General features: G+C 47.8%; 1 protein-coding gene across 4 annotated transcripts in view; it reads right to left on the minus strand.

Moving 5' to 3' along the window:
* LOC119971591 (astacin-like metalloendopeptidase) overlaps positions 1-22,038 on the minus strand; it is a 377,078-nt gene that overhangs the window by 86,278 nt on the left and 268,762 nt on the right. For all 4 annotated transcript variants that reach the window (XM_038807364.1, XM_038807365.1, XM_038807366.1 and 1 more), the window contains one exon: positions 7,417-7,535. In XM_038807364.1, the coding sequence (XP_038663292.1) occupies positions 7,417-7,535 (119 nt within the window). The remainder of the gene's footprint in view (positions 1-7,416; positions 7,536-22,038) is intronic.

The raw sequence follows: 22,038 nt of genomic DNA on the forward strand, positions 1-22,038 counted from the left end.
GGTCACCTCTTGGGCTTCCAGTTTCTCCACTTGGGCGTCCAATTTCTCCTCTGCTCTGCCCAGGGCATGCTGCACCTCCGTCAGGGCCTTGGCCATTGCTGCCTGCACTGCGGCCTCTATGTCTGCCCTAGCCTCTGCCTTGTTTACTTGCTGATGTTCCCTCAGTGCATCGGCAAAGGCTGCCTTCCAGTTCCAGCTCCGCACTGGCCCAGGGGGAGAGTGCACCTGTCTGTCCAGCTCTTTTTGCTGCGGCGGTACTTCAGATCTGCCACTTCGTGCGCTGATTAGCTCGTCTGAGCTGGCTCCCACATTGCCCCGTCCAGCGCCGGCCCTAGGGTTGCTGGCGCCCCGGGCAAGCTGAACTTCGGCGCCCTTGGGGGGGCGGGGCCGGGGGGGGGGCGGGCGGGGCCGGACCCGAGGGGGGGGCGGACCCGAGGAGGGGGCGGGGGGAGCGGACCCGAGGAGGGGGCGGGGGGGCGGACCCGAGGAGGGGGCGGGGGGGGCGGACCCGAGGAGGGGCGGGGGGGGCGGACCCGAGGAGGGGGCGGGGGGGGCGGACCCGAGGAGGGGGCGGGGGGGGGGGCGGACCCGAGGAGGGGTGGGGGGGGCGGACCCGAGGAGGGGGCGGGGGGGGCGGACCCGAGGAGGGGGCGGGGGGGCGGACCCGAGGAGGGGCCGGGGGGCGGACCCGAGGAGGGGGCGGGGGGGCAGACCCGAGGAGGGGGCGGGGGGGCGGACCCGAGGAGGGGGCGGGGGGAGCGGACCGAGCGGGGGGGCGGGGCCGCCCTGGGGGAGGGCGGCCACCGCGCATGCGCTGGTTGGCACCGGCCCAACTGCGCATGCGCGGGACCCGAGTCTGGCGCCCCCTAGCACATGGCACCCCGGGCGACTGCCCGAGTTGCCGGTGCCTTGAGCCGGCCCTGGCCCCGTCTACCTTTGGTGCCCCTTCTCCCTCTGCTTTGGCTCCCTTCTGGCATTCCCCCCCCCCTTTCTTTTTATTTCCTTTTTTTCCCCCCCCTTTTACGGCCCTTATTTTTTTTTTTGTTTCTTCGCTTTTTCTTTTCTCTTCCCTTTTCTCCTTTACCACTTTATTTTTCCTCTTTTATAAAACTCTTCTCAGGTGAACTTGTTTTGGGTGAGAAAAAAAAAGTGCAAAAAGAAAAAAATTCCCCCCCTCTTTAAAAGTTTTCTTTTCAGAGTCTTGTTGTTGCAAAAGTTCTTTTTTCCTTCCTTTTCCCTCACTCACCCAGGGTCAAGAGAGAGAGAGAGAGAGAGGCTTCTGGTCGGGAGTCCCTCTTTGTTCTTGCCTCGTGGTGATCACCGGCAGTTTTCAGGGGGGGGGGTGTCAGTCGGTCAGTCGGTCCCGGCTTCTGTCCCCGCTGCTTGGTCCGGGCCGCCGCTCGTCGCACCCTACGCTCTCCTGCTTGGGGGGGGGGGGGGGGGTGGTCATTGGTCACTCCTCTGTTCCTTCCTCTCTGCAGGTTCGGCCCCCGCTTCGGTCCAGGCTGCCGCTCCGATCCTGCCCTGCGCTCTGCTGCCGTGGGTGCGGGGGTTTGCCGCTGCCGCCGGGTCGCCCCGCTCCCAAGGGCCCAGTTCCCCTGCTCCTAATTTGAGGTTTCAATTTCAACCACCAGTTTTTTTACATTGAATCTGAATGAGTCACTTATTCGGCAGAACTGACTTCACAACAAGACGACGTTCACAAAGTCATTAAAACATCCACATCACCACTTCAGTTAAGAAGATCCAATAGAAGAAGAAGGAAACCCAAACAATTACATTTATAAAGATTGGACTCAAACATTAATTGGCTTTCTATAATTATCAATATTGTCACAACTTGTACAGATATTCACATCATCATTTATCTACTTGTGTTGTACAATTTTCTTTAAACAGTACAGAAAATATGTAAAAAAGGGGGATGTAGTGATCTGCATGTCTGTATGTATATAAGAGGTTAATGTATAGACATAACAGCTAAGTGATCATTAGATAGCAGCATGAGAAAGGGGTATAAAAGACAGACTCAAGCCGAGTTCCGCCTCTTTGTGTGTCTACTGACTAGTGACCAGAGGTAGAGATAGCTCAGAGTGCAAGTGTAGTTAATCATGGTTAATTCTTATTCAATCTTGTTTATTTAATATCTAGTATAAGTATTTGAGAGAGAATGAACTCACAGTTTATTTGTTAACGTTATTCAATAAATAATTTGCTTTAATTGGAAGTCCACGAGTGTTAATCAACATCGAGTAAGGGATCATCTTGGTGAGAAGCAAATGAGTAACATATATTACACAAAGTAATATAAATGTGGTCATCAGACTACCAGGAAGGACTGTTTGGGTTATATGAGGGGCAGCAAGGGATGGGTCCAGTGAAAATTTCAAAGAAGTGTAGATAAAGCTTTAGAGCACGCAGCCCTGCTGTGGTCCATGGAATGCGAAGGAGTGTCTGGGAAGTTGACAATCATGTTGGAGGGCGAATCAGAGCTGACCACCCCGGACATTTCTGAACTGCCGACTTGCCTTTTAAACCCAGAAGGCATGAGGTTTTCTGCCAGAGTTACTATTGCAATCATTTGTTGCAATTACTGTACATATTTCTTGGAGGTAATAATGTAAGTGCAAGTATTTTATCATGTGTTTAAAAGTTGAATTGTACTAATGCTGAAACCAGGTAGGTATTGTATTGGGTTTAGACAGGTATGTGTGGGTGTTGTGTATTTTACACACCTCATGCCCTGACATTTAATTTGCTTAGGGGGCAAGGTATGTTAGGAAAACCTTTTGTCTGTCCTGTGTTCACTTTTTATCCCGGTCCTGCTGCCAGCTTGGATCTGCAGTCTTCCGGTTAGCTCCGACAACATTATGGTGTAATTTGGGATTTCTGTTTAAATTATAGTCTTTGTACACTTTAATATTCCTGTCCTGATCCCCAGAGCAAGAAGTCTCCTTTGGGTTCTGTGGCAGAACCTGTGATGTTGATTTGATAGATTTGGCAAGCAGCCAATAAGTGTATGTAAAGTTCTCGGCCTTCTCCTCTTGTTGTCTATGATTGGTAAAGCCAGTCAGAAGCTTCCAGAAAGAAGTTGGGTGTTTTGAAGACATTATCTTTTGTTTCAGTTTTGAAGAAAGCCAGCTAGTAGGGACCTCCTTTTCTCTGTCTGCCAGAAGAGACATTCTAGCTAAATCTGTGAAGACTTTCTTGGTTCAAAGACATATAGAGAAAACAGACTTGCAGAATAGATCTCTGGAATGAGAACGTACCCGTCCTGTGAAGGCTCTCCGAGTGGGAAAGCAGGCAGCACTCAAGTTTGTGGAAGGCTTCTGGAGTAAGAAAACAAACAGTCACTCACCAGGTCTGTGACCTTTTAGCTATGTGTCCGAAGGGCTGGGGGAGCTCACAATTAAGGTGAGAGGCTTAAGGTCAGAGCATTCGTGATAAAACTGCCAGAGTCTTGTGCAGAAATCAGGCAAGTGAAAAACTGCTAGTGCCAGGCTTAAAGCTGTATTAATATTAAAGGGAGGCAAAAGCTCCATCTAGTGGTAGAAGAGCAGAAGTGCACTGATCTGAACATTCTGTGATCAGCCGGTGATTGGAATCGCGCTGACCTGAAAATCCCTGTTATTTAGCTGCATCAGGTGGTGGAAAGATGGAACTGCGCAGACCTGAAAATCCTTGATCAAATATATTCCCAGAGGCTGCCATCAAACCTACCCTTTAATCCCCATTTGTTTTATCCTCACAACCCTTACCTTCTGTCTGACTTGTGTCTGTTTTGGTGGAGGGTGGGATGGGGTTTTGGGATTTGATAGACTGGCAGACCATTGTCTTCTTATTTCTTTAGACATACATATTTCCCTCTTTTGATTCATAAACAGTTTGTTAATGTGTTACTTATAAATTTAGGGCAGGATGCTCCGTTCGCCAGACCCATTTTCCGGTGCAGCGGGATCCTCTGTCCTTGCAGCCGGCCAATGGGGTTTCCCATTGTGGCCACTCCATGCCGTGGGGAATTTCCTGGGCATGAGTGCGTTGCTGATGAAACTGAGGATCCTGCAGATGGAGAATCTCACCCCTGGTGTCTGTAACTCATTGGAGCAGTCAAGGGTTAAAGGTTTTTGGAAAACAGATATTACTGGTTATGTTAGGACTCTGGGGTCTGTTGGGCTGGAATTGACCTCCCATTCGGCCAGGGATTATTAACATCACAGTGTTATGGGCCAGGGTTCAGAAATTCCAAAGTATATTATGAAGTCCACCTGACCTACAACCTTTATGTTGAATTTGGCTGGGATGAGCACAAGAGCTTTCCCTTCAGGTGTGATTCAACTGTCTTCCCAGACACTTTAATAAAAATAAGCTTTATACTAAGAACTTAGTTAACATTTATATAAGCACACAGCAAGAATTTTGTTTTACAAATTACAAACATAAAAACACCCCACAGCTACAGTAATCTATGTACAACACTTAATGAATTCCCCCTGAACTGTTCCAATTCAAAACAAAATCCTATAAACCAAAAACCCCTTTTCAAAGGCATGGCCCAGCACTCTGCATTCTCCCTTGAATAACACTGGCTTTTCCTGAGATTCTGACCCCATCTTACCTGCAGGTTTAAACTCCTTCCGGAAAGCAAATTATATCTTTTAAGTTACCAAAACAGGTAGCTATAATCAATGGGTTTTTTTCTGGAACAATTCTTTAAAATGATAATAGAGAGAGACAGACCAAAATACTTATTTTCTCTGTCTATAGTCCGCAGCAGTCAAAGCTGAAAGCGAAAGTACAAAAAAAACTCACAGCCACGGCTCAACTTCACCCACAAAATGACATAATTGAAGCCATGTGATAAGACAAAAATCTTTCTGAAAGCGACATTCCATGACAGTAGATGACTGCACAATTTTCAGCATCATTCACAACTCCTCAAATAATGAAGCGGTCCCTGTCCAAATGGACTAAGATGTGGGCAATATGCAGGCTGACAAGTGGCAAGTTACATTTGTGCCACATAAGTCCAAGGCAATGACCATCTCCGACAAGAGAGTATATGACCATCGCACTTGACATTCAATAGTATTGCCATTGCTGAATTCCCCATAATCAACATCCTGCGTTTACCATTGACCAGAAACTGAATGGCATATTAAGCCATATTAATACTGTGGCTACCAGAACAGGTCAAAGGATAGGAATCCTACAGCGAGTAACTTACCACCTGAACCCCCAAAGTCCGCCCGCCATCTACAAGGCACAAGCCAGGAGTGTAATGGAATACTCTTCACTTGCCTAGATGAGTGCAGCTCCAACAACACTCAAGAAGCTCTACACATCCAGGACCATTTGATTGCTACCCCTTCCACAAATATTCACTTCCTGCACCACCAATGGACAGTGTCAGCCGTGTGTACCATTTCCAAGGTGCACTGCAGTACCTCACGAAGGTGCCTCAGGCAGCACCTTCCAAACCCATGGCCACTACCATCTAGAAGGACAAGTGCAGCAAATACCTGGGAACTCACCTCCTGGAGGTTTCCCTCCAAGTAACTCATCACCTCGACTTGGAAATATATCACCGTTCTTTCACTGTCACTGGGTCAAAATCCTGAAACTTCTTCCATAACAGCACTGTGGAACCACAACGGTTATTATTACACCTCAGGAACCACAACGGTTCAAAAAGGCAGCTCACCACCACTTACTGAAGGGCAACTAGGGATGGGCAATAAATGCTGGCCTAGGCAGCAAAGCCCACATCATGTAAATGGATTTTGAAAAAGCAAAGTCTCCTTCCATTTTGAAGTCACTCGAGCTGAAGTTTGAAAAAGTTTGAAAATTAAGTTTGTAAATAAGTTACATTTAGAACCAAAGATGAACAAAAGTTAGATTTCCAGTTTTATTTTTCCAAAGAGGGATGCAAATAACAAATTAATAATAATAATAATAATAATCTTTATTATTGTCCAGTAAGAAGTCTTACAACACCAGGTTAAAGTCCAACAGGTTTGTTTCAAACACGAGCTTTCAGAGCACTGCTCTTTCCTCAGGTGAAATAATTCACCTGAGGAAGGAGCAGTGCTCTGAAAGCTCGTGTTTGAAACAAACCTGTTGGACTTTAACCTGGTATTGTAAGACTTCTTACTGTGCTCACCCCAGTCCAACGCCGGCATCTCCACATCTTTATTATTGTCACAAGTAGGCTTACATTAACACTGCAATGAAATTACTTGAACTCAATGCAAAATGGGAGGTAGATCTAATGACATTATAATTTCTGGAATAATCAATTTCAAAAAATATCTTTCAGGGGACTTCAAAGGTTGCACATATGTCATGTCAGGACGTGAGAAACAAAACCTTTCAAAAAAAAACGTAAAATTAAAAAAAAAAATTTAGAGTACCCAATTCATTTTTTCCAATTAAGGGGCAATTTAGCGTGACCAACCCACCTACCCTGCACATCTTTTGGGTTGTGGGGGTGAAACCCACGCAAACATGGGTAGAATGTGCAAACTCCACACGGATAGTGACCCAGAGCCGGGATCGAACCTGGGACACTCGGTACCGTGAGGCAGCAATGCTAACCACTGCGCCACCATGCTGCCCCGTAAAACCTTTTTTAACATACAAATTTGCAGGTGTAAATGAGACATTGTTGAAGGAAGTCACCTTATTCTTTTTTTTTTAAATTTAGAGTACCCAATTAATTTTTTCCAATTAAGGGACAATTTAGCGTGACCAACCCACCTACCCTGCACATCTTTTGGGTTGTGGGGGTGAAACCCACGCAAACATGGGGAGAATGTGCAAACTCCACACGGATAGTGACCCAGAGCCGGGATCGAACCTGGGACACTCGGTACCGTGAGGCAGCAATGCTAACCACTGCGCCACCATGCTGCCCCGTAAAACCTTTTTTAACATACAAATTTGCAGGTGTAAATGAGACATTGTTGAAGGAAGTCACCTTATTCTTTTTTTTTTAAATTTAGAGTACCCAATTAATTTTTTCCAATTAAGGGACAATTTAGCGTGGCCAATCCACCTAGCCTGCATATCTTTGGGTTGTGGGGGCAAAACCCACGCAAACACATGGAGAATGTGCAAACTCCACACGGATAGTGACCCAGAGACAGGATCGAACCTGGGAACCTGCGACGTGAACTAACCACTGCACCACTGTGCTGCCCTTGGAAGTCAATATTCTAAGACTCTTTTGGTAAGGAAGCAATTGCTGTATTATGATGAAAGGGTACACGAAAGGAAGAAGCCTAAGAATATTTTCTCTCAGGTATTTGGTATGCTCGATGTTCAAAAAATTCAACTTATTAATTTCTATCTTCAAAGAGTAGCATAATTATTATTCTCATAATTTTTTCTGTAACTTGTTATGTAGTTATCACATACCTTTTGATCCTTGGGTGCCCTAATAATCCAATTGCAACTCGAATAACCAAGATGAAAATCAGGAAAATCTGGTGAGGTGAAACCACCAGCGCCTTTAGTGAATAAAGTTCCACATATTTCTAAAATAAAGAACAAATGAAGAAAAAAGCTTGCAATTAGATAGCATTTCATGATCTCAGAATATTCAAAAGCACTTCACAGGAAATTAAATATTTTTAAAGCTATTACGATCCCAGACCAGAACCCAACTGTGGCCACGTTGCTGGATTGAAACCCAAATATTATATTTCAATTTATTAAAACTGTGGGAAAAAAATACTTCACTCCAGGAGTCATTACACAAAGAAATAGGGCTATGGCAATTTTAAAGAAAGCTTTCTTACTAATACAGTATTTAAATCTTTATCATTTCACTTAGAAATAACTTACAATTACCCCTAGAAAAATAAGACTCAACACAGTTAATACAATACCCGTACTTCCTATCTTAATTCCCACTTAAACAACAAGAAAATAGATCATCTCAGCTTTCAATCCACCGTAAATACCAATGACACAGAAGAATACTTGCTTTACAGAGTTATTCTTTGGGAAAGAGATCTCGTGATACTGCTTTTCAGAAAAGGTCTGGGCCGGGATTCTCCCCTACCCGGCGGGATGGGGGTCCCGGCATCAACCATTCCGGCGTCGGGCCTCCCAAAAGGTGCGGAGAATGGGGCCAAGCCCTCACATTGAGGGGCTAGGCCCGTGCTGGAGTGGTTGCCGCTTCACCGACCGACGCAAACGGCCTTTGGCGCCACGCCAGCTGGGGCCGAAAGGCCGTCGCAGGCCAGTGGAAGTCCGCACATGTGCCGGTGCGTCAGCAGCTGCTGACGTCATACCGGCGCATGCGAAGGGGAGGTGCTCTCTTCCGCCCCCGCCATGGTGAAGGCCACGGCAGAGGCGGGATTGATGCCGGCGCCGGGCGATTCTCCGACTCACCGGGAGGGTCAGAGAATTCCGCCCCTGAATTCAGTTTGAACCCCTGCATAAGCCCTGGCTGGATATCTTCAAAAGTTGTTTTCAACTGGCTTGTTTCAACTCCCTCTTGCCGTCAGACAAGTTTGCACTGCTTTAAATATTGCTAATCTTTTTTAAGTTACTTATGGTGAGAACAAATTGCCTCACTTGGTCTTAGCTTCAGCCAGAATCAGATCTGAAACTAAAATATGCTTTCTCTAAATTCCTGATGCCTTAGCTCCACCCATCTCACCAAGCTAAAATCTAATTAACTCCCCCCCCCCCCCCCCCCAAGGAAACCCCTTAATCAAAACAAAATTCCATTAGCCAAATTGCACCTCTGGCTCATAAAAGCTTTGTTGTCTTTCAAACCAAGATTCTGATAAAAACATGAGCCAGATTCTCTGTTTCTGAGTCGAAGTGTTGATGCTAACGGAGAATCCGTGGACTTTCACTTCTGAAAAATCAGCGCCAAACCAGCACCAAATATGCTACCGGTGAGGGGCGAGCATCGGTGGGATGTGGAACACCATTGATTCCCATGAAAAACGGGGTGAGATTTGCTGGGCCCGTGATCGACACTCGCAGGGCTGACAAGCTGCAGCCATGTTTAAACAATACACTGATCGAGGCTGAAAAGATGGGACAGGTTGTGCTGGAACACCCATACAGTTGGTGGGTTGGCTGGGGCCAGAGGGCACCAAGGGGGGTCAGGTATATGACCCAGGGCACCAGGTTTAAAGCGGGCTATCAGCGGCATGCGCAGCTGCATGGCTGCCTTGCCGGCTGCACTAATGGTGGTGCGTACCCGTCCACCCCGACCCCACAGCCCACCTCCTGGCCACCCCCCATTACTATCCCAGCCCTGACAGGAGCCTCCCCAGCCAGCGGCACGGCTGTTGGCGAAGAATGGCGGCACTGGACACTGTCCGTACGCCCTCTCTGTCTCTCTCAGCAGCCCTCATGCCAAGTTCACAATTTGTGAGAGCACACATGGACAGCCCATCCCTTTCACATTAGCCCTAGCGTGCGTTTTGGGGTTTCCGGTGTTTGCCTGGGCCCCATGTCCTGCCCATCACTGGCCTCCCTTGCATCCTCCTCATTGGACGAGGTCTGACGTTCATCGCCCTCCTCTCGCAAATCGCCCCTCTGTTGCGCGATATTGTGGAAGATGCAGCAGGCTTCCACAATGCGGGCGGCCCTCCCAGCGCTATACTGGCGGACCCCTCCAGAGTGGCCCAGGCACCTGAACAGCTTCTTCAAGATGCCGAAGCACCCATGGTTGCAGCAAGGGCATCTTTGTAGCAGGTCTTGAGTCACTCTATGACCTCTGGATAGGTATCATTAGCCACAACCGCAATCGCCAGGAGCCAATCCCTCAGCCAGGGGTGAGTCTCAAAGAGGTTGGGAATCGATAAGTGTGCCAGGATAAAGGCGATGTGCACATTGCACGGCCATCGGGACAGACATGCATGCTGCGCATCTGATGGTCACATATCTGTTGCATGTTCATTGAGTGGAAGAGTGGAACCTCTCTTGGTTTTTGTAGAGCAGCCTGTCATCTGTAGGTGCCGATAGGGAGACATGCAGCCTATCAATCGCCCCTTGGAGCAAGGGCATACTGTCAATGGTGGCGAACCCTGCTGCCCAGCCATCCTGGTGGGCTCAGGCCACATTGAAGTGGATGTAATGTGTCAACTGGGCATATAGGTCCTCCGTACGGTATGGATGCACCTGTGCACCTTGCTCTGTGAGATCCCTGAGAAGTCCCCACTTGGTACCTGGAAGGACACCGTGGCGTAAAAGTTCAGTGCAACTGTCTCCTTGACCGCCACCGGGAGCGGATGTGTGCCCCCCCCCCCCCCCCCCCCCCCCCGCCATTCCCCTGCTGTGCCAGGTGCACCATGATCAGACAGATATGTTGCACTGTCCCTCTGCTCAGGAGTCATTGCTGGCATGCCCTGGTAGGTCCTCGAATGACAGGTGCTACCAATTTACATGCGGCCTCATTCAGCACCTCCTTTGCCCCTCCTCCTTCTCCTTGGCCTGTTGGGCAGCTGGTTCTCCATCCTCAGTTGCTGCCTCCTGTGCCACTGCTGCACTCTCCACTGCTGCACACTTCGCTGCTGCAGCTTCCTCCTCCTCCTCAAGTAGCTCCAGCTCGTACAGTGGCAGGGTATCCCCCAGTGTTGCAGTGACTAGGAGGATGGCCACCATTGCTGGGTGTATTCCAATATCCATTGTCTGCAGGTGAAATGTTGACATGTTAGCATGGTGTGTACCCCTGTGCCCAACCAGATCTAACTGCCTACACAGTACCCCAGGTTGGCACTTCAGGCTCTGCCTCCTCTCCGCACCCTGGGTGACATCGGTGGCTGGAACTGTGGGGGTCTCTGGCGCTGGCGCCAATGCCTGCTACAGGGGTGCTGTCGGCTGGTGCTGCTTTTTCCAGCGGGATGCTGTGCGGACCCTGTCCGGCACCCCATTGGGGCTATTGTAGGTGTTATCCAGGGTGGAGGGTGGGGGCACCCATCCAGCCGGTGTCACTCTGCAGAACCAGGGGGCCAAGGTGGGCGATCAGTGGGTGCACAGTAGAAGTCAGCAAGGACACCGGTGGTCTCCCTTACCTCGAACATTCTGCAGGAGAACATTCCACTGCCCTAGCTGCCACCACCTCTACTTAGTCTCCTAGTAAAAAAGAAAAAAAAAGTAAATAGCTTACCTGCTCACAGCACTGAGTCTTTTTTTGGGGTTAGAGGATGAAGGAGGGTGGGAGACACTACACGTGTGGTGTCTCGGGTTTCCTCACCGTTCAAATTTATTGGGTAATACAACCTTCCCAGGTCTCCCTACGGCCGACTTCCGGTTTCCTGCTCCGAAAAAGTTAGTTAAAAATCAAAAACTCAGCTTACCTTCCAGCTCTCGCCTCCAAAAATCGCTCCCCTCTCTGCCCGCTCCCCTGGAAGAATGAGCAGTATGTTGAATGGATGTGTAACCTTTTTCAGGTGAATGCCATTCGAGGAGACAGCTGACAAAAGGTGATATCCTGGCTGCCTGTAGAACCTCAACCTTTAGCCTTACCTACACAGATGTGCCATATTCAAAGACCTTTGACAAACTAGTAGCACTTGTGGTGGACCATTAAGACGCCAAACTGTCGGTGTTAGCACAGAGGTACAAGTTTAACACGGACGGGTGAACCCCGGGAGAGCCGGTCAAGGAATTTTGACGCAGCTATGCAAGCTGTCCGAGCATTGCGACTATGGGCTATCCCTTCTGGAGATGCTGCGGGACCGCCTCGTGTGTGATATAAACAACATATTCTAAGTTTCTGGCAGAATCTTCTTTGCACTTGACAGAAGTCAGAGGGTTCTCCCTCTCACGTGAAAATGTGGAGAAGGGAGTCCGGGAATTCCAGGGCTCACTGGATATGGAGGTGAATAGTGGTTGGTGAGTAACGCCCCCAAAGAGCATAGCATATCAGACCCAGTTATCACCCGAGCAGCATCGGGCGAGACTCATTGGCCAAGGGCCACTACAGCCCAATGAGACATTTCTCCTGATCTCCAGGAGGATGACTCACAATGGGGCAGCATCTGTGGTCGAAGGAATCCTGCAGACCAGCAATGCCACAATCGTCAATGATGTGTTGCCCTGCTTGGGGGATACGCCTATCCAGGACCAGGGCTTTACACTTAGTAGAACCTGAGAACAAATGCTTGCAGCTAAACTGCATTGCAACACAAAGAGTAGCCCCCATGAAGATCACAATCCAGGTAAATGGCCACCCACTAGAGATGGAAATAGACTCAAGTGCTACTGCCTAGGTCTTAGGACAGCAAACATATCAGGAAGTGCGTGCAGGGATGCAATTTAAGGGACACTAAGGCATGATTGGTGGCATATATCGGAGAATCATTGGAACAATGATGCTTCCAGTTGCCTTTGGGCGGCAATCCTTTTGCTTGCCACTCTTAGTGGTACAGGGGCCCGGACCAAGTCTGTTGGATCGCAACTGGCTGCAGAGGCTCCACCTGGATTGGCAGCAGATGTTCAAAATGGCATAGGCGGATTGTACAAAGTCCTGGGAAAATAACTGGAAGTTTTCCAAAACGGATTGGGGAAAATAATGGGAGCCATGGCAAAAGTTTCTTTTGACCCAGAAACCAAAACAGAGTATTTTCGGTCCTGCTGGGTTTCCTGTTCTCTGTTATTGAAAGTGGACGACAAGCTTTGGCTGGAAAGTTTGGGGATTATTTGTCCTGTGCAGTTAAAGGAGTGGGTAGCACCTGCAGTCCTGGTGCAGAAGCCAGATAAGACCTGTGTGGCGATTATAAATTGATGGTGAACAAGGCCTCTGAGTACCCGATGCCACACACGGAGAAGCTTTATGCAAACTTTGCTGGGGGACATTCTTCTGTCAAATTGGACATTGGTCATGCGTACTTTCAGTTGGTATTGGATGTGTTGTCCAGGAAATATGTGACCATCCCCATAGGGGTCTGTATGAATACACCAGGCTTCCATTTGGAGTGTCATCTGCCTGCGTGATCTTCCAGTAGGTCATGGAGAGCATACTTTAAGGGCTCCCAGCGGTAGCAGTTTACGTAGACAACGTCTTGATTACTGGAGCCACTGAGAAGGAACACCTGGATAAGTTGGAGGAATTCCTCCAAGGGGCATGTGTGTCTTCCAGGAGAAAGAGGTCACGTACCGGGGGAGCGGGTTTACAAGGACGGCTTGCATACTATGGAGAAGAAGGTTCGAACTCTCAAGCAGGCCCCCCACACCTGAAAATACAACAGAACATAGAACATAGAACATTACAGCGCAGTACGGGCCCTTCAGTCCTCAATGTTGCGCCGACCTGTGAAACCATCTGAAGCCTATCTGACCTACACTATTCCATTTTCATCCATATGTCTATCCAGTGACCACTTAAATGCCCTTAAAGTTGGTGAGTCTACTACTGTTGCAGGCAGGGCGTTCCACACCCCTACTACTCTCTGAGTAAAGAAACTGCCTCTGACATCTGTCCTATATCTACCACCCCTCAATTTAAAGCTATGTCCCCTCGTGTTGGTCATCGCCATCCGAGGAAAAAGACTCTCACTGTCTACCCTATCTAACCCTCTGACTATCTTATATGTCTCTATTAAGTCACCTCTCAGCCTTCTCCTCTCTAACGAAAACAACTTCAAGTCCCTGAGCCTTTCCTCGTAAGACCTTCCCTCCATACCAGACAACATCCTAGTAAATCTCCTCTGAACCTTTTCCAAAGCTTCCACATCCTTCCTATAATGTGGTGACCAGAACTGCACGCAGTACTCCAGGTGTGGCCGCACCAGAGTTATGTACAGCTGCAGCATGACCTTGTGGCTCCGAAACTCAATCCCCCTACTGATAAAGGCTAGCACACCATATGCCTTCTTAACAGCCCTATTAACCTGGGTGGCAACTTTCAGGGATTTATCTACCTGGGTGCCGAGATCTCTCTGTTCATCTGCACTACCAAGAATCTTGCCATTAGCCCAGTACTCTGCATTCCTGTTACTCCTTCCAAAGTGAACCACCTCACACTTTTCCGCATTAAACTCCATCTGCCACCTCTCAGCCAAGCTCTGCAGCTTATCTATGTCCCTCTGTATCCTATAACATCCTTCAGCACTATCCACAACTCCACCAACCTTCGTGTCATCTGCAAATTTACTAACCCATCCTTCTACACCAGGGGTGGGCAAACTTTTCCGTGCAAGGGCCACATTCAGAAATTCACAATTCACAAAGGGCCGCATAGTATATTAAGTAAAATAATTACTTCACCCGGTTATGATTCTGGGCGCCTCGTATAGAACATAGAACAGTACAGCACAGAACAGGCCCTTCGGCCCTCGACGTTGTGCCGAGCAATGATCACCCTACTCAAGTCAACGTATCCACCCTATACCAGTAAGTAACCCAAGAGCCGCCCCCCATTAACCTTAAAAAATAAAAAAATTTCTTTTAAAAAATATATATATTTTTTTTTAATGACTTGGTGGGCCGCAGAAATACCTTTGGCGGGCCGCATGCGCCCCGCGGGCCGTAGTTTGCCCACCCCTGTTCTACACCCTCTTCCAGGTCATTTATAAAAATGACAAACAGCAGTGGCCCCAAAACAGATCCTTGCGGTACACCACTAGTAACTGAACTCTAGGATGAACATTTGCCATCAACCACCACCCTCTGTCTTCTTTCAGCTAGCCAATTACTGATCCAAACCGCTACATCACCTTCAATTCCATACTTCCTTATTTTCTGCAATAGCCTACTGTGGGGAACCTTATCAAACGCCTTACTGAAATCCATATACACCACATCAACCGCTTTACCCTGATCCACCTGTTTGGTCACCTTCTCAAAAAACTCAATAAGGTTTGTGAGGCATGACCTACCCTTCACAAAACCGTGTTGACTATCGCTAATCAACTTGTTCTTTTCAAGATGATTATAAACCCTATCTCTTATAACCTTTTCCAATATTTTACCCACAACCGAAGTAAGGCTCACAGGTCTATAATTACCAGGGTTGTCTCTACTCCCCTTCTTGAACAAGGGGACAACATTTGCTATCCTCCAGTCTTCCGGCACTATTCCTGTCGCCAAAGACGACATAAAGATCAAGGACAAAGGCTCTGCAATCTCCTCCCTGGCTTCCCAGAGAATCCTAGGATAAATCCCATCTGGCCCAGGGGACTTATCTATTTTGACATTTTCCAAAATTGCTAACACCTCCTCCTTTTGAACCCCAATTCCACCTAGCCTGGTCGACTGAACCTGAGTATTCTCGACAACATTGTCTTTCTCCAGTGTAAACACTGACGAAAAATATCCATTTAACGCTTCCCCTATCTCCTCTGATTCCACACACAACTTTCCACTACTATCCTTGATTGGCCCTAATCTTACTCTAGTCATTCTTTTGTTCCTGATATACCTATAGAAAGCCTTAGGGTTTTCCTTGATCCTATCCGCCAATGACTTTTCGTGTCCTCTCTTCGCTCTTCTTAACTCTCCCTTTAGGTCCTTCCTGGCTAACTTGTAACTCTCAAGTGCCCTAACTGAGCCTTCATGTCTCATCCTAACATAAGCCTTCTTCTTCCTCTTGACAAGTGCTTCAACTTCCTTAGTAAACCACGGTTCCCTTGCTCGACAACTTCCTCCCTGCCTGACAGGTACATGCTTATCAAGGACATGCAGTAGCTGTTCCTTGAAAAAGCTCCACATTTCGATTGTACCCATTCCCTGCAGTTTCCTTCCCCATCCTATACATCCTAAATCTTGCCGAATAGCATCATAATTGCCTTTCCCCCAGCTATAATTCTTGCCTTGTGGTATATACCTATCCCTGCCCATTGCTAAAGTAAACATAACCGAGTTGTGATCACTATCACCAAAGTGCTCACCTACATCTAAATCTAACACCTGGCCGGGTTCATTACCCAGTACCAAATCCAATGTGGCCTCGCCCCTTGTTGGCCTGTCTACATACTGTGTCAGAAAACCCTCCTGCACACACTGTACAAAAACTGACCCATCTATAGTACTCGAACTATAGTATTTCCAGTCAATATTTGGAAAGTTAAAGTCCCCCATAACAACTACCCTGTTACTCTCGCTCCTGTCGAGAATCGTCTTTGCAATCCTTTCCTCTACATCTCTGGAACTATTCGGAGGTCTATAGACAACTCCCAACAGGGTGACCTCTCCTCTCCTGTTCCTAACCTCGGCCCATACTACCTCAGTAGACGAATCCTCAAACCTCCTTTCTACCGCCGTAATACTTTCCTTGATTAAAAATGCCACACCCCCCCCCCCCCCCCCCCCCCGCCCCTCTTTTACCATCTTCTCTGTTCTTACAGAAACATCTAAATCCTGGAACCTGCAACAACCATTCCTGTCCCTGCTCTACCCATGTCTCCGAAATCGCCACAACATCGAGATCCCAGGTACCAACCAATGCTGCAAGCTCACCCACCTTATTCCGGATGCTCCTTGCGTTGAAGTAGACACACTTCAAACCAGCGTCTTGCTTGCCGGTGCCCTCTTTCGAACTTTTAACCCTATCCCTGACCTCATTACTCTCAACATCCTGTACACTGGGACTACAATTTAGGTTCCCATCTCCCTGCTGAATTAGTTTAAACCCACCCGAAGAACACTAGCAAATCTCCCCCCCAGGATATTGGTACCCCTCTGGTTCAGGTGAAGACCATCCTGTTTGTAGAGGTCCCACCTACCCCAGAATGAGCCCCAATTATCCAGGAAACCAAAACCCTCCCTCCTGCACCATCCCTGTAGCCATGTGTTCAACTCCTCTCTCTCCTTATTTCTCACTTCGCTAGCACGTGGCACGGGTAACAACCCAGAGATAAAAACTCTGTTTGTTCTAGCTCTCAGCTTCCACCCTAGCTCCCTGAATTTCTGTCTCAAATCCCCATCTCTCTTCCTACCTATGTCGTTGGTACCTATGTGGACCACGACTTGGGGCTGCTCCCCCTCCCCCTTAAGGATCTCAAAAACACGATCAGAGACATCACGAACCCTGGCACCTGGGAGGCAACACACCAACCGTGAGTCTCTTTCGTTCCCACAGAACCTCCTGTCTGTTCCTCTAACTATGGAGTCCCCAATGACAAGTGCTCTGTTCCTCTTCTCCCTTCCCTTCTGAGCAACAGGGACAGACTCTGTGCCGGAGACCTGTGCCCCATTGCTTACCCCTGGTAAGTCGTCCCCCGCAACAGTATCCAAAACGGTATACTTGTTATCGAGGGGAACGACCACAGGGGATCCCTGCACTGCCTGCCGGTTCCCTCTCCCTCCCCTGACGGTAACCCATCTACCTTCTTCTTTTACCTGAGGTGTGACTACCTCCCTATAACTCCTCTCAATAACCTCCTCCGCCTCCCGAATGATCCGAAGTTCATCCAGCTCCAGCTCCAGGTCCCGAACGCGGTTCTCGAGGAGCTGGAGTTGGGTGCACTTCCCGCAGATGTAGTCAGCAGGGACACTAGAGGTGACCCTTTCCTCCCACATTCTGCAGGAGGAACATTCAACTGCCCTAGCCTCCATTCCCACTGAACTAACTTCCCAACTACTGAATACTAAAAAAAAAACTTGTTAATTTAGCAATCCAACGGACAGAACTTTTTTTTTGGTTAGAGGAGGAGGATGGGTGGGAGATACTACGTCAGTAGTGTTTCGGGTAAAGCTGTCACTCAAGAACAGCCCCTTCACAAACCACCTTCAACTTACGCTGACCGCACTGCACGAGTAACAGTGTTACGGTCATTCCTTTGACTTGCAAACTATTATGGTAAATTAATTCTGAATTTGGCAACCATATTGACACCTCTACAGGCACTCCTAAAAAATATTTGGAATGGGCCTGGAGGGCACCACAAGAAGAGGCATTTGTCAAAGTAAAGAGACAGCTGTCGTCCTCTAGGAACATTTTAAGAGGGTCCTGGGGCTGGACTCTCCGATTCTGGGGTATGTCCCCACGCCGACGTGGGAACGGTTGCGTTTTGCACCAGGAAAACTGGAGAAAAATGGCCACCGATTCCCCGTTTTGCTGGGGGCTAGCATGCCGGCAGGGTAGAGAACCCGGCTTTAGCTGCCAGTATGGCCTGGAGAATAGCTGGGTCTGAGGCCGCGCATGCGCACGTCGGCAGTACTCCAGGTGTGGCCGCACCAGAGTTATGTACAGCTGCAGCATGACCTTGTGGCTCCGAAACTCAATCCCCCTACTGATAAAGGCTAGCACACCATATGCCTTCTTAACAGCCCTATTAACCTGGGTGGCAACTTTCAGGGATTTATCTACCTGGGTGCCGAGATCTCTCTGTTCATCTGCACTACCAAGAATCTTGCCATTAGCCCAGTACTCTGCATTCCTGTTACTCCTTCCAAAGTGAACCACCTCACACTTTTCCGCATTAAACTCCATCTGCCACCTCTCAGCCAAGCTCTGCAGCTTATCAATGTCCCTCTGTATCCTATAACATCCTTCAGCACTATCCACAACTCCACCAACCTTCGTGTCATCTGCAAATTTACTAACCCATCCTTCTACACCAGGGGTGGGCAAACTTTTCCGTGCAAGGGCCACATTCAGAAATTCACAATTCACAAAGGGCCGCATAGTATATTAAGTAAAATAATTACTTCACCCGGTTATGATTCTGGGCGCCTCGTATAGAACATAGAACAGTACAGCACAGAACAGGCCCTTCGGCCCTCGACGTTGTGCCGAGCAATGATCACCCTACTCAAGTCAACGTATCCACCCTATACCAGTAAGTAACCCAACAGCCCCCCCCCCCCCATTAACCTTAAAAAATAAAAATAAAAAATTTTCTTTTAAAAAATATTTTTTTTTTTTTTTAATGACTTGGTGGGCCGCAGAAATACCTTTGGCGGGCCGCATGCGGCCCGCTGGCCGTAGTTTGCCCACCCCTGTTCTACACCCTCTTCCAGGTCATTTATAAAAATGACAAACAGCAGTGGCCCCAAAACAGATCCTTGCGGTACACCACTAGTAACTGAACTCTAGGATGAACATTTGCCATCAACCACCACCCTCTGTCTTCTTTCAGCTAGCCAATTACTGATCCAAACCGCTACATCACCTTCAATTCCATACTTCCTTATTTTCTGCAATAGCCTACTGTGGGGAACCTTATCAAACGCCTTACTGAAATCCATATACACCACATCAACCACTTTACCCTGATCCACCTGTTTGGTCACCTTCTCAAAAAACTCAATAACCGAAGTAAGGCTCACAGGTCTATAATTACCAGGGTTGTCTCTACTCCCCTTCTTGAACAAGGGGACAACATTTGCTATCCTCCAGTCTTCCGGCACTATTCCTGTCGCCAAAGACGACATAAAGATCAAGGACAAAGGCTCTGCAATCTCCTCCCTGGCTTCCCAGAGAATCCTAGGATAAATCCCATCTGGCCCAGGGGACTTATCTATTTTGACATTTTCCAAAATTGCTGACGCCTCCTCCTTTTGAACCCCAATTCCATCTAGCCTGGTCGACTGAACCTGAGTATTCTCGACAACATTGTCTTTCTCCAGTGTAAACACTGACGAAAAATATCCATTTAACGCTTCCCCTATCTCCTCTGATTCCACACACAACTTTCCACTACTATCCTTGATTGGCCCTAATCTTACTCTAGTCATTCTTTTGTTCCTGATATACCTATAGAAAGCCTTAGGGTTTTCCTTGATCCTATCCGCCAATGACTTTTCGTGTCCTCTCCTCGCTCTTCTTAACTCTCCCTTTAGGTCCTTCCTGGCTAACTTGTAACTCTCAAGTGCCCTAACTGAGCCTTCATGTCTCATCCTAACATAATCCTTCTTCTTCCTCTTGACAAGTGCTTCAACTTCCTTAGTAAACCACGGTTCCCTTGCTCGACAACTTCCTCCCTGCCTGACAGGTACATGCTTATCAAGGACATGCAGTAGCTGTTCCTTGAAAAAGCTCCACATTTCGATTGTACCCATCCCCTGCAGTTTCCTTCCCCATCCTATACATCCTAAATCTTGCCGAATAGCATCATAATTGCCTTTCCCCCAGCTATAATTCTTGCCTTGTGGTATATACCTATCCCTGCCCATTGCTAAAGTAAACATAACCGAGTTGTGATCACTATCACCAAACTGCTTTATGGCGGACGCAGCCCGTGGACCCGGCCCGTGAAATAGCCCCCCCCCTTCGGCCAGCTTGCACACCCCAGACCACTCCCCACAGTGATTCCAGCCCCGAATAATGCCCCCCCTGCCAGCGATCGGCCCTCCCCGACTATGACAGCGCTGGACCGAGTCTGCAGCCGCCACGTCGAGTTCCCGACGGGTGAGACCACACGTGACCCACGCCATCGGGAACTCAGCCTATCGTGGGCAGAGCATTGGGGGCGGGCATCCCGCAATATGCTGAGGCCATCAATACGTGGCGCAGAGCATCGCAAAAGCTGTCGCCGCCCCCGATTTGGTCGAAAACTTGGATTCTCCGATCATTCGCTGAATGCGATTTCACCGTTGGTGACCAGTGACCATGTTTTGTGAACGTGCCCTTCCCTGAGATGAAAAGTGCTAATCAGCATTTGCTGACAATCATGGGAGCATGCACTAGGTTAACAGAAGCAATATCTTTAAGAAATATTGCAGCAAAGAGGATTATAGAGGAGTTGACCAAATTCTTTACAAGGCACGGGTTACCAAAGGAAATTCAATTGAATCAAGGTTTTGGGTTTCATGTCAAAATCAACAAGATTTCAAGTTTCAAATTAGTTTATGGTCATGAGATAAGGGTACCACTCCAATTGATTCAGGAGAAATTAATGAATCAATATTTGGAAAATACTGTCCTGGATTGTATGGCAAAATTCAGCGAAAGGCTGAGCAAAGTAGGTGAATTCGCTATGGAACATTTAAGGAAAGATATTGCAGCAAATGATGAAGGCAAGTGTAGATAAGAAGGAAAATGCTCATTGTTTTGTTGCTGGAGAAAAAATGTTAGTATTTTTACCAGCGGCAGACAAACAGTTGAAGGAAAGGTTTTGTGGACCTTACCGCATTGAAAAGAGATTGAGTGAAGTAAATTATTCATCAGCACAGGGCTAACTCGCTGGCTTTGAAAGCAGGCCAAGGCAGGCCATCAGCCTGTTTCAATTCCCGCACCAGCCTCCCCGAACAGGCACCGGAATTTGGTGACTAGAGGCTCTTCACAGTAACTTCATTTGAAGCTAACTTGTGATTATAAGCAATTTTCCTTTCCTTTCCTCATAAATATCCCAGATAGAATGAAAAATTGGAAAATGTATCATTCTTATAAAATACTTTGACAAGGAAGAAGACCAAAAATTATATTAATAGTGGTTGATAAGGAAAAGGAGGTAGGAATGAAGGATTCAGAAATTGACTTTCCTCAAATTAAATTTCACGGTCAGGAAGTTCTTAAGAATCTAAATGTGATAGTGAGTTGCCTTCCAGACAGGTGTTAAAGTGATTTAGGAAAGCTATTACAGTCACACAAAGCTATCTGTGTGAATACGCTGGGGAAAATCAATTTGGCTCCATGTAGATGTGGGGAATTCAGTTTCAATGAGGCAACATCCATAAAGCTTAAATCCAGCAAAATTAGCTCAAGTGCAAAAAGTAATTGAGTTCATGCTTCAGAATGACATCAGAGAACCCAGTTGCAATATCTGGAGTTTGGCCATCATGATGGAACAGAAACTGGATGGAATACAAAGACTGTGGGCGGAATTCTCCATCCCGCCTCCCCCGCTTCCTGATATGGCGCCTCCCCCCCACCCCATCTTCAGCAGAATCTTCCGTCCTGGCAGCCGCCCAATGGGGTTTCCCATTGTTAGCACCCCCATGTCGTTGGGAAATCCGCGGGCGTGAGTGCGCTGCTGGCGAAGCAGAAGATCCCTCTGATGGAGAATCCAGCCTTGTGTATTGATTGCAGATTCATGTCCTTATTCCATATTTGAAAGATTGTTGTGAGAAAGTGGAACAATCAGAGTCTGTTAGAAAAATTGACTTGGTACGAGGATATTGGCA

This window comes from Scyliorhinus canicula, chromosome 9, assembly GCF_902713615.1.
Source record: "Scyliorhinus canicula chromosome 9, sScyCan1.1, whole genome shotgun sequence".
In the NCBI taxonomy this organism is placed as follows: domain Eukaryota; kingdom Metazoa; phylum Chordata; class Chondrichthyes; order Carcharhiniformes; family Scyliorhinidae; genus Scyliorhinus; species Scyliorhinus canicula.